Consider the following 13,622-nt stretch of genomic DNA (forward strand, 5'->3'; position numbering starts at 1 on the left):
ATCTGGGGCGCCCATGTGCGCTCGGGGGCTCGGCTGCGCCCGCCCCGCCGCCGCCCCCGTCCCCCCCTGCCCGCAGGGTGGTCCCCGGCCTGACCCGGGCCCTGGGCAACCCGTCGTCCCCGCCGCCACCGCCGCCGGGGGTTTGCTCCGCAGCCGGCTTGGACGCCCCCGGCCCCGCCGTGGCTCCGCCGTGGTGCGGCGGCGGCGACGGCGGCAGCGGCTCCTGCTCCCCCGGCCCGGCGCGTCCCGCTGCGCCCAGCGCCGGCCCCGCGGGCTCGGGGAGCGGGGCCCCGGCAGGGGCCGAGGCGGGAGCCGCGCTGCCGGGCTCCCGGGCTCCGACTCCTCCTCCCCCGCCGCCGCCGCCGCCGCCCGCCGCGCCGGGTCCTAAAGCCGCGCGTCTCAGGAGGATGGTGCGTCTGGCGGCAGAGCTGCTGCTACTGCTGGGGCTACTGCTGCTCACACTGCACATCACGGTGCTGCGCGGTTCGGGAGCCACAGACGGGCGGGACGCGACTGCGGCCAACGCCAGCCGGACCCAGCTGCAGGTGAGTGCACCGCCGGAGAGGGGCGCGCGTGGCAGCGGGGACCTGGGTGGAGGGGTGCTGAACCAGCACCTGATGGATGCAAGGAGGGTCTCCCCTCCGGCAAAGAGCATCTGTTTTGACAGCAGTTTTGCCTGAGGCACCCTATTTCTGGCAAAGGCCGAGCGTGGTGAGAGCCTGGAGGCTGGACCGGCTTCGAGGTCTGGCACGCGCGCTCCTCCAGATCTGTCATTAAATTCTCTAGGTACCTGAGGGTGCGAGGCTCGAAATGGGCAGAGGAAGTGTGGAGTACTTACGAGTTTACTTTGGGGTGCTGCCAGTCTTTGGTTGTCCTTTAGAGGCTGAGTAATGTTACTCTGGGAGGAAGGGAGGGTCGAAGGAGACTTTAACTCGAATAAATCCCCAAACTGGGTTTAGGAGGAAGAACTCTGGTGGATCTGCCCCCTTAGAAAAGAAGATCAAAGGTCATGCAATAATTTTCCAAAGAAGAGAATGGCCAGATATCCCCTGTTCGCCCACGCGGTCCCCGTGTCTCCCTTGTACCTCCCCAGCAGTGCGGAGGGCGCGGAGTCAAGCCACCTGTTGTACTTTGGCCCGGGGTTGCTTTTAAACTTACAGCAAAGACTTCTTCCAGCGTTCTGCCCCTAATGAAGGTTGCTTTAGGAATGGGATTCTGATGATCTGTTCAGCTCCAAGGCGGGAGAGGGGGTCACGGCTGTGGAGGGGGTAGTGGGCGTCAGGCGCAAGATGAATTCTGGTTTGCAAATTACGTGTTGCCCAGTTAGGGATTTCCTGCCTCTGTCTTGGAAAGCGCGTTACCTCCAGTCTGTCTGGGGTGTGACAACTGTCAACTTGGGGCATGGGTAGAAGTCAGCAGGGATTTCCCCAGAAAGCAGCTCGAATCCTTTGGCTCCTAAAATCCTCTCCTCAAACCCAGCTCCTCTAAAACTCTATGCTCTCCAGTGTCATGTGGAGATACGCGTTATTCATTGTTCCTAAAGGTCGTTAAGGTCATTGCTCCTATTAATTCATTTTTTGTATCTTTATATAATTTGTTGCTAAAAAACCCTATTGTTAAAGAGAGAGGAGTTCACATAAATGTTTCCATAGTGCTTGCCATGTGCCAATTTTCAGTGCTTTCAGATTTTGGTTGATTTAATGAGGTACTATACTGTTAATATCTCCCCCTGATAGATGCAAAAGCTGAGGTACAGAGGGGTTAAGAAACTTGCAAAGTTTACACATTCCAAACCCTTGACTAATTATACCACGTTTTCTCTCTGCCAGGATGTTGTAGACTAAAGCAAGGTGATTCTTAAACACAAATGCAAAACTGGGAATGAAAAAGTATGAACCCCAGAGACTAAAGTTCTTTTAAAATTGGAGTGTTTCTGAAAATGTCCTAGCTTTGTGAGGCCCTCTCATATTCTTCTGTGGGCAAACAGATACAGATTCCTCGGGGGAAACTGAAGACACCCCCAATCTATAGACAGTAGTGACCCACCACTCTAACACTGTAGGAACAGTTCCTAATATCTTCAAGACTTCTGGAAGTCGTATTTTACACATGATGCTTTCTTTCCTCGTGGACTCATGAAAAGCTGTAAAAACGATGTTCTATGGAAAAGTAAATTTGGCAGATTTCTTTATGAGGTGTTTGCCATCATTAGAATAACCTAGGCTTGGCCTTTTCCATTTGAATGTTAAGGTAATGAGAGAAGCAGCTGGTGGAAGCAGCAACTGCAAAGGGGAAGTGAATTAAATTCTCCAAAGAGCCTTTGGCTGAACAACTGTCCCAAGAGAATAGAAGAAATGAGGGATTTAGAAAGAGTAATGCTGCTAGGAGTAACTTGGGTCCCAAGCAACTGCTAATCTCCTAACTTTCAGCTTATCTTGTAATCGTGTTCAATCCATTCAATGAACTTTTTCAGGCAGAATGATGAGCTTACCAGTTTTAGTTCATAATTTTACTCTCTTTTGTAATTCGTTATTATAAAAGTTTATATTCTTCCTGACTAAAGTTATTTCTGTGGCTTTCTGACTCTCCAAAGTTATTGCAATTCAAATGAAGAGACCTTGTTCCACCAAGGGAGGAGGTCTGCAAAAGTCATTTCTTGGTCTGTCATTTTCAGGCCCCAGGAAGTGCATTCCAAAGTAGCAGGTGGATTTGAAAACAAAACTGTGGGGGAGTTCTCCTTGTGGCTCAGTGATAGCAAACCCAATTGGTATCCATGAGGACACAGTTCGGTCCCTGGCCTCGATCAGTATGTTAAGGACCTGGCATTGCCTGGAGTGGCGGCGTGGGTCACAGGCATGGTTCGGATCTGGCATTGCTCTGGCTGTGATGTAGGCTGGCAGCTGCAGCTCCTATTCCGCTCCTAGCCTGGGAACTTCCATGTGCTGCAGGTGCAGCCGTTAAAAGAAAATAAATAAATAAATAAATAAATAAATAAATAAATAAATATGCACCATTTGGGATTTGGCATACCAAGGACACCCAATCAATACAAGAGAAGTAAGAATAACAACAATAGTAGCTAAGACTTGTCAAGTGCCTTTTATGTATCAGGCACTGTTCATAGCATTTTTCATACATTAACTTTTTAGATCCTCACAAAAATCTTGGGAATTAGGCGTAATCATTACCCCTGCGTCAGATGAAAAAGCTAAGGTTGGGTGATTTACTCAGGGATGCACAGCCAGAAACTGCTTAATATGCCGTTGTTATTTTTTAAGTGTAAAAATCTTTGAGGAATATTTGTATTCCAGGTTCTTGATAAAGTCATCATGCTGGCTACAAGAGAGAGGAAGCCTTTTAACAATTTACTTTTTCAAACACATCTTGACAGTCTTATTGTGTCAAATAGTAACATATAGTAACAAATAGTAACTATAGGAGTTCCCCTGTGGTGCAGCGGTTAACCAATCCAACTAGGAACCATGAGGTTGCTGGTTCGATCCCTGCCCTTCCTCAGTGGGTTAAGGATCCGGCGTTGCTGTGAGCTGTGGTGTGGGTCGCAGACGCGGCTTGGATCCTGCATTGCTGTGGCTCTAGTGTAGGCTGGTGGCTACAGCTCTGATTAGACCCCTAGCCTGGGAACCTCCATATGCCGCAGGAGCAGCCCAAGAAATAGCAAAAAGACAAAAAAAAAAAAAATAGCAAATAGTAACTATACATTATATATATAGATACATATAAACATGATATAACATTTTTTGATAGTTTCAACATATTAGGCAATATGTTTTTTGACTCCATATGTGACTGTCCCTATATGTCCCAGTATGCTGTTGTGAGTTGATAGTAAAATGCTTTGAACATGCTATTTCTGTTGGTTATATGGCTCATAAAAATAATGATGTTAGTCTTTGTACTGTTTTAGGTATTTTTAAATATCTAATAAGAAATTTTACAGTTGTCTGCAACAGCTGTGTATAACTGCACAGACTAAACAACTTTTATCACTTTTGAATGAAATCTTATCTCCTCATTGAAATAAATTTGTCTCATCTTGATCACATACTCAGATTAGTTCTCCTATATATATATATATATATGTATACATATGTGTGTGTGTGTATATATATATATATATATGTGTGTGTGTGTGTGTGTGTGTGTGTGTGTATTTTTTTTTTTTTTGGCCACACCCGAGACATATGGAAATTCCCAAGCCAGGGATCACATCTGAGCAGCAGCTTCAATGAAGCTGTGGCAATGCCAGATTGAATCTCCACCTGGGCTGGGCCAGAGATGGAACTCAAGCCTCCACAGCCACCCTATCTGCTGCAGTCAGATCCTTAACCCACTGCACCACATTGGGAACTCCTCATATGTCTTTAATTGATAATAGTAAGAAAACAAATATATACAATAAAAGCAGCCTGAAAGACAGAACTTTCCAGAATATGGAATCCACAGGAAACAGCAATAATAATATGATCTCTTTCACTTAAAATTCAAATAAATACCTCTGTACTAAATCTGAGTTTCAGAATCATGAATTTCTACAGATTTTATGTAGTACAGCTAGAACTCATTAAAACAGTGAAATTTAAGGAAGTGTTAGAAATCATTGAAGTCATTTTTGCAATAACATTAAAGTAAACCAAACTGTAATGTAACTAAATGTCTTTGTTCTCTAATTCCTAGCTAATCTTCATCAGTATTTTCCCCTTCATCCCTCTACTTACCTTCAATAAAACTGCTTAGCTTCCTGTACTCACTGTTTCAGATTAAGAGTTTATCTGAGCTATTAATAGCAGACATTTGTTTATTTGTATTTAATGCAGGTAGATTTATTTACAATGACCCAATGGATTTGTATTTAATGCAGGTAAATTTATTTATTTGTATTTAATGCAGGTAAATTTATTTACAATGACCCAATGGATATATAGTACTTATATACATATCCCTTTCACAGATGAGGAAATTGAGGCCTGGAGAGATTTGAGTAACTTGCTCCAGGTTGCACAGCCATGGTGGGCAGGGTCAGGATTCAAACCCAGGTAGGCTGAAGTTCTTGTTCCAATTCATCAATAAGACTCCCAGCTTTGATTCAGGTCAATAGCCATTGTGTTTCCGATTTCATGACTTGCCTTGCCCATTTTCTAGACAGGCTCTTTGTTCTTATCTCAGGAATTCTTTATAAATTATGAATAAATGTCCTACATAGCTATTGTTACATAACAAACCATGCCTAAACACAGCAGCTTAAAACAATCACATTTTATTTGCTCATAAGTTTGTGTGTCAGCAGTTTGCTCTGGGCTCAGCTTGTCTTCTTCCTTGACTGGGGTTATTTATGTGGCTAAAGCCTTCTATTGGCTTGACATGGCTAAATGGTCTAAGAGGACCTCCCTCATATGTTTGATGGTTGGTCACCTATGCTCTCTCTTCATCCTCAAGGAAATTATCCTACATGTCTTTACATGGTGCAATCAGAGCAGCAAGAGAGTAAAAGCAGAAATTGCAAGACTTCTTGATGAACTTGTACAATTTTAGTCACATTCTATTGGCCAAACCAAGCACTGGGTCAGCTCAGATTCTAGGCGAACAGAATCTCTCTGTTTCTCTCCATGGGGGGAACATGCAGAGTAACATTGCCAAGAAGCATGTGTACAGGGATAGGAGGAGTCATGATGGCCATCTTTGCAAAATAGCTGCCATATTGACCTTTAACCTCAAGGATTTTGCAAATATTGAACCAATCTTTCACTCATCTTTTAATATTGTTTATGCTGCTTTGGGCCATGCAAAAAATTTCCATTCTAAATGCAGTGAACTTTGAGTCATTTCCCTTATGACTTCTGGTTTTCTTGCCTTACTTGACAGAGTGTTCCTCAAATAAAGACTGTCAAAATCTTTAAATATATTTTGTTCTAACAGTTGCATAGAGTTGTTGTTGTTGTTGTTGCTTAGAACTACAGTCAACTTTTGAAGTAATTTGTGGGTTTAATGTGAAGATAAAGGTATAATTTTGGTTTCTCAATCCAAAAATTTATATGGAACCACAAAAGACCCAGAATGGTCAAAGCAATTCTGAAGAACAAAAACCAAGCAGGAGGCATAACTCTCTCAGAGTTCAGGCAATATTACAAAGTCACAGTCATCAAGACAGTGTGGTACTGGTACCAAAACAGACATACAGACCAAGGGAACAGAATAGAGAACCCAGAAATAAAACCAGACACCTATAGTCAATTAATCTTTGACAAAGGAGGCAAGAACATAAAATGGGAAAAAGACAGTCTTTTCAGCAAGCATTGCTGGGAAACCTGGACAGCTGCATGCAAATCAATGAAACTAGAACACACCCTCACACCATGCATGAAAATAAACTCAAAATGGCTGAAAGACTTAAATATAAGACAAGACACCATCAAACTCCTAAAAGAGAACATAGGCAAAACATTCTCTGACATCAACCTTACAAATGTTTTCTCAGGTCAGTCTCCCAAAGAAACATAAATAAGAGCAAAAATAAACCAATGGGACCTAATTAAACTGACAAGTTTTTGCACAGCAAAGGAAACCAAAAAGAAAACAAAAAGACAACTTGCAGAATGGGAGACAATAGTTTCAAATGATACAACTGACAAAGGCTTAATCTCTAAAATATACAGACAACTTATACAACTCAACAGCAAAAAAGCCAACAACCCAATGGAAAAATGGCAAAAGACCTGAATAGACTGTTCTCCAAGGAAGATATACAGATGGCCAACAAGCACATGAAAAATATGCTCAACATCCCTGATTATTAGAGAAATGCAAATCAAAACATCCATGAGATACCACCTCACACCAGTCAGAATGGCTCCCATTAACACATCCACAAGTAAATGCTGGAGGGGTTGTGGAGAAAAGGGAACCCTCCTGCACTCTTGGTGGGAATGTAAGCTCGTAGAACCACTATGGAGATCAGTATGGAGGCACCTTAGAAATCTATACATAGAACTACCATATGACCCAGCAATCGCACTCTTGGGCATATATCCAGACAAAACTTTCCTTAAAAAAGACACATGCACCCACATGTTCATGGCAGCACTGTTCACAATAGCCAAGACATGGAAACAACCCAAGTGTCCATGACAGATGATTGGATTAGGAAGATGTGGTATATATACACAATGGAATACTACTCAGCCATAAAAAAGAATGACATAATGCCATTTGCAGCAACATGGATGGAATTAGAGACTCTCATCCCGAGTGAAGTAAGTCAGAAAGAGAAAGACAAATACCGTATGATATCACTTATATCTGGAATCTGACATAAGGCACAAATGAACATTTCCACAGAAAAGAAAATCAAGGACTTGCCAAATAGACTTATGGTTGCCAAGGGGGAGGGGGAGGGAGTGAGTTGGTTGGGAAACTTGGGGTTAATAGATACAAACTATTGCCTTTGGAATGGGTTAGCAATGAGATCCTGCTGTGTAGCACTGGGAACTACGTCTAGTCACTTATGATGGAGCATGATAATGTGTGAAAATAGAATGTGTACATGTATGTGTAACTGGGTCACCATGTTGTACAGTAGAAAAAAAATTGTGTTGGGGAAATAACTACTTAAAAAATAATAATAAATTAAATGGGAGCAGAGGAAAACAATTTTGGTTTTTGTTCAAGTGAATAGCCACTTAGTCCTATATTTGTTAAAACTCCATTCTATAGTCATTGATACAAAATACCGCATTTATCACATACTAAAATTTTCACATGTTAGTCTATTTATTGATCTTCATTTTTCTATCTATGTACAAACACCACACTGTTTTATTTCATGTTGCTTCATGGTGTGTTTTAATAGGGCAAATATCCTTTCATTAAATATTTTCCTTAGAGATTCTTATAAAATGTCTTCTTTCAAACATATTTTAGAGTCATTTTTAGATTTCAAACAGATTTTAGAGCCAATTTTATAAATTCATTGAGCTTTTAATGGGAATTGTTCTCATTCAGAACCTGGTTTAGGCATCTCTATTTCTTGAGTGAAGTGTTATAGTTTTTTCATCTTTAATGTTTCTTTTGACCAGTTATTTCCTATATTTGATTGCTGTTGGGAATTTTCTGTTTTATTTTCTGTTATATTCTCCAATTTGTCAGTTTCGTAATCTAGGAAAGATATACTTAGTAATACATGCTTACAGTTTTCTTGGTATGTGCATGACAGCTAGCAGTATTTCTTTCAGTAGTGATGTTATTATAATGTCATGGCATGAATAGAAAATCCTTTCTTTTTTTTCAGTTTAACACTTTAAGTAATAAGATTTATCTGTTTCTTTTTTTTTTTTTTTTTTTTTTTTTTTTTTTTGTCTTTTTGCCATTTCTTTGGGCCGCTCCTGTGGCATATGGAGGTTCCCAGGCTAGGGGTCGAATCGGAGCTGTAGCCACCAGCCTACGCCAGAGCCACAGCAACGCGGGATCTGAGACTTGTCTGCAACCTACACCACAGCTCACGGCAATGCCGGATCCTTAACCCACTGAGCAAGGGCAGGGACCAAACCAGCAACCTCATGGTTCCTAGTCGGATTCGTTAACCACTGCGCCACGACGGGAACTCCAGATTTATCTGTTTCTTAAGAGATTGTTAGAATTCATTCATACCTCTTGAGCTTGGTACCTCTTTGGTTGAGATCTCTGATTAATATTCCAGGTTATTACATAGTCAATAGCCTATTTAGATACTATAACTTTTCTATAATTATTTTTGATAATTTATGTTTTCTTAGAGAATCATACATTTTACTGGATTCTGACTTCATTGGTATAAAGTTTATATGTAATACAAGTGTATTTAACAAACAGTTCATGACTGCATATTTCTATGATGTACAGTCTTCTATCTCTTTATAAGAACTATCAAATCAGAGTTCTCATCATGGATCAGCATTTAACAAACCCGACTAGTATCCATGATGACTCGGTTCAATCCCTGGCCTAGATCAGTGGGTTAAGGATCCAGCATTGCCTTGTGGTGTAGGTCACAGACACAGCTTGGATCCAGCATTGTTGTGGCTGTGGTGTAGGCCAGCAACTAGATGTGGCCATAAAAAGACCAAAAAAAAAAAAAAAAAAAAAAAGAACTATCAAATCAAGATAGATAATTACATTATGAAAATCCTTCAATTCTTGATTCATTTATTGTTTACTTATCTGCTAATTTCTCAAATAGTTTAATTGCATTCTACTGTTTCTCCTTATTATCCTATTAATTTTTGCTTTACTTTTTTAGAATCCATGGTATTAGGACATGAGATGTCTGTTTTGGTTGCTGTATTCTTATCAAGGTGAAATTCCTTACATATCTTTTTATTGACATTTGTCTTGAATAATTTTTTTGTTTAATGTTAATATTACATCTCCTGCTTACTTTTTTTCTTTTGCCATTCTTTGGGTGTCTTTTTCCAACCTTTATTTTCAAACTTCCTCTGCCTTTTTTCTTTAAATATCTTTCTTATTAATAACCAGTAGCGAAATTTTTCCATGTAATAAATCAATGAGTATAACACATTTATGTTGATTGTGATTACTAATAGATTTGAAGATATTTTTCAATTTTATTTGTTTTTAAATTTCAAATTTTTTTCATTTTTGCCTTCCATATTCCAATTTATGTGTGACCTTTGACAAGAGAATTAGCCTATCTCTAAATTTTCTCATCTGTTAGTATATACATGTATAATAACTATTTCCGAGTGTTGTAGTAAGAATCAAAACACAGAATGCATGTAAGTTCCCCATGAGCTTAAACATTTAATGAGTATTTAAATATTATTTACTTTGGTCACTTTTTCATCATATTTGGAAAATGTTCTACTTCTCTTACTCTTAACAGTATGACAGATTTAAACTTACATTTTTCCATCAATACTGAGAATCGGTATTTTCCCCAAACAAGATCTAAACTTTCCCCAAACAAGAGTCTAACATGCTTCTTCTCTCTCTTGTCTGTCTCTCAGATTTTATCCACATTATCTGCTAAGTTATTTTTTTTCTGTTTCTTTTTTTTCTTTCTTCTGTTACTCTTTTTCATTATAGCTATCTTAGGAATTATTTCCTAGCAGACGTATTCTCTCAATAATTATTTAGACGTAACTATAAGATTTCTTTCTTTCTTTGCTGCTACTTCTTTAATATCATATTATCATCTTTTATTTTGTTGGAATATATTCTCAAAAAGTTTTTTTTTTCTGAAACTTCTAATCAAAGAGTATACTGTCTGAGATCCTGAATTTTTAACCTTATCTTTATTTGCTTTTCACACTTAAATGCTAATTTGGCAGTTGGCCGTGTTATGTTTTCCCTTTTATTTTGAAGATATAATTCAATTTTTGTTTACACCATCTCATGTTTCAGTGAAAACCTGATGCTATTTCTTTGTAGATGATTTAAAAAAAAACTGAAAGCTTTTAGGATTTTTTCTTTATTTATAATTTAATTAGCTTATGTTTAGATTCAGGGCTTTAGTTGTTAGTCCTGTTCAGCACTTGATGGACCCTTTCAATCTGAATGTTCAAGTCTGTCTTTAGCTTGAGAAAATTTCTTAAGTAATTTCTTTGCTTATTTCCAATATCTGTACTCTCCTTCAAGACCTATTGGAGTTTGAAACTAATATAGAGATTTCAAGATTGATCAGTCATCCATGTCTCTTAATTTTTTCTTATATTTTTATCTCTTCGCATTTTTCTAATGTATTTTATGTCTCAGCTTAATCTTCCAGCTTTTGCCATCCCAGTTCTAGCTCTTTCACTCTATCAGTTTTGGGTCCTCACTCTTTTCACTCAGTGTCTATGGCTTCTTCTTTTCTTTCCTCTTCCCTTCTCTCCCCTTCTCCTCCTCTCTTCCTTCTCTTTTTTTCTCTCTCTTTGCATTTTTAAAAGTTATTTTTTTCGTCTTTTTGCCTTTTTCTAGGGCTGCTCCCGCAGCATATGGAGGTTCCCGGGCTAGGGGTCTAATCGGAGCCGTAGCCACCAGCCTAGGCCAGAGCCACAGCAACATGGTATCCCAGCTGTGTCTGTGACCTACACCACAGCTCAAGGCAATGCCAGATCCTTAACCCACTGAGCAAGGCCAGGGATCAAACCCCTAAACTCGTGCTTCCTAGTCGGATTCATTAACTAGGAACTCCTAAAAGTTTTTTTTAAATGATGAATAACTTTCAATAAAATGAATGCGTCTTAAAGATTCAGCTCCACTTTTGACCATTATATATGCCTATGTAGCCACCATCAAAATTAGAATACAGAACATCTCCATCATCCCAGAAAGTCTTCTAATGCACCTTTGTAGGCAGTTCACTCCTCCCACAGGCAACCAATGTCTGACTCTTATCACCATGGATTACTTTGCCTCTTCTGGATCTTCATGTGGACGGAATCATAGTGTACACGTGGAGGGAGAGACTTCTTTTGCTTAACGTAATGTTGACATTCATCTCTGTTGCTGTGCACATCAGTAGGTTTATAGTCTTTGTTTCTGAGTCGTATTCCATTGCATGACAATGCCGTAGTTTATTTATCCATTCCTCCACTGATGGACATTTTGGTTGCTTCCAGAGCTTTGACTATTATAAATAAGATCATGTTAACTCTCTTGCACAAGCTGTTCTGTGGGCATAGGTTTTCATTTTTTATGAGTAAATACCTGCTAGTGAAACTGACACAGCCTCTGTTTTTGATATTATGGGAATTCCTCTAAGAAACTCATTTTTTGGGGTAATATTTCACTTTCTCAGCTCTGTAATGTTTCACTTGCGGTTGGTTACCATTTGTGTCATAGCTAAAGAAATCATCCCCTCTCAGCTCTCTACTTCTGTGGGGGGTTATTTTTTCATTTCATCTCCCTTTTTAGTAGATATGGAGAGGTAAAAGAAGTGAATTAAAATTCTCAGTCTGCCATCTTGAACTGAGAAACTATAATTTTATTTCTTTCTCTCTTCTTGGTCGGGGAGACGCATTCACAACGTTCCCTGGCCAGGGATCGAACCCATGCCACAGCAATAACCATAGCCATAGCAGTGACAATGCCAGATCCTTAACTGGCTGAGCCACTGGGGAAATCCTATAACTTTATTAATTTTATCTTCCTACATAAAAACAGAAAGAAACTTCTATTATTTGTGCAGTCCTTCATTCATTCTTTTCCAGCCATATTCTAAAAGGCATTGATCTTTGAGGTTTGGAAACACCCTCAGAAGTCGTGGGAACTATCCATTCAGTAAAGAAGAATCTATTGTGGTTTTAAAGCCTCTAAAGGCAAGAATCCCACAACCAAATTCTATATGTCATACAGGTATTTTTTTTAACAACCTTCAATGACAAAGTTTTTTCTTTGATGTGTCCTTTAAATCTTTTATACAACATCTTTATTTCATGTTTGCTTTTTTCTTCCCACTATTCACTACCTTTTCAAGAAACAGCTCATGAAGGACTTGATAATTATTACTTAATAGTTCCCCTGTCTTCTCCAGATTTGATTAAGTTTTTTAACTTGTCTTCATTGATCTTATTTTACAATATGTTAATGGTTTCTGTGATCCTATTATTTCTCTCCTGTCTTCTGAGAACATCTTTCTTCTGCAATCCTTGGCTCAATATTTTATGATTTATAACGAAAAGGATGGTGGTGAAGCTCCTTCTTCAGTGACACCTAAGGGTGTCTCTCTATCTGTACTCATCTTCCCCATGACAGAAAATTATTTAGGGAATGGGGAAAGGGTGTCAGTTTGATTTTCAGGATAGTATGCAATGAGGTTGAATAAATAGGATGGTATTAAAAAAAAGTAGGGGAGTATGGTATTAAAAAAAAAGTCTCATTTCACATTTTTATTAAATTTTGTCTGTACTCCTCTTCCATGAGAACTTCATATGAAGACTTGAACACAACATATATAAGGCTTAATTTCTTTCTTTCTGTCATATATCAGTCCGAAGGTTGGATGAAGTGCAACGCTAATAAAATAAAGCCATCATGCCAGTGCCCAGTGTTCCCCTTGGGACAGAGGAATTTCTGCCCACTGTGGTCACTGACTTGAAAATGTGCCCCTATGGCTCTTTCCCCTCTCCCATCAGAGCTCCCTGGAGGCATCTCCCAAGTGTACCACTTGCTCTTTGTCCCAGAGTTGCTCTGGGAGAATCCAAATGAATGAAGTACTACTTAAATGTTAGCCACAGGAACACTGGCTATTACTTGAGGCAGTGATAGCACAGGAAAGGCGCTTCGCAGAATTCCCATGGGGCACCTGCTGCTTCTTGTTGTCATCAAAGACCTGAAATCTGTTAGCTTCAGAAAGGGATGTGCTGTGGCAGTAATAGAATCAGGATATGCCATGCCCTCTCAGAGCAGTGAGCAATTCCAAACTTGTAGGAATGGGAAAGGTCAGACAAGGCCTATGAGTCCCTGATGTTTAGAGAGATGACTGTTGTTTTTCTCCCAGGAGCCTCATCCCATGCTTGTTTGCTATTTTAGGTGGGAGGATGAACAGCAATGAGGAGTCTTCAGTGGTGTGTGGGATTGTCTTCTAATGCTCGGAAAAGGCAGAGGCCAGGGTGCCTTGATAAATGTAG

General features: G+C 39.9%; 1 protein-coding gene across 2 annotated transcripts in view; it reads left to right on the forward strand.

The window, feature by feature from the left end:
- The first annotated feature begins 396 nt into the window (after positions 1-396).
- Positions 397-13,622, forward strand: part of ISM1 (isthmin 1) — an 84,616-nt gene continuing 71,390 nt past the window's right edge. Inside the window, exons 1-2 of one of the 2 annotated variants that reach the window (XM_085003126.1) lie at positions 397-545; positions 4,970-5,054. In XM_085003126.1, coding sequence (XP_084859252.1) covers positions 5,025-5,054 — 30 coding nt within the window. In that variant the 5' untranslated portion in view covers positions 397-545; positions 4,970-5,024. The remainder of the gene's footprint in view (positions 546-4,969; positions 5,055-13,622) is intronic. The other variant, XM_001925000.6, reaches the window with a different exon arrangement.

Source organism: Sus scrofa, chromosome 17, assembly GCF_054392235.1.
Source record: "Sus scrofa isolate SSC_HxYL_T2T_F1_AM1 chromosome 17, Sscrofa_HxYL_maternal_Yorkshire_Landrace_v2.0, whole genome shotgun sequence".
Lineage (NCBI taxonomy): Eukaryota > Metazoa > Chordata > Mammalia > Artiodactyla > Suidae > Sus > Sus scrofa.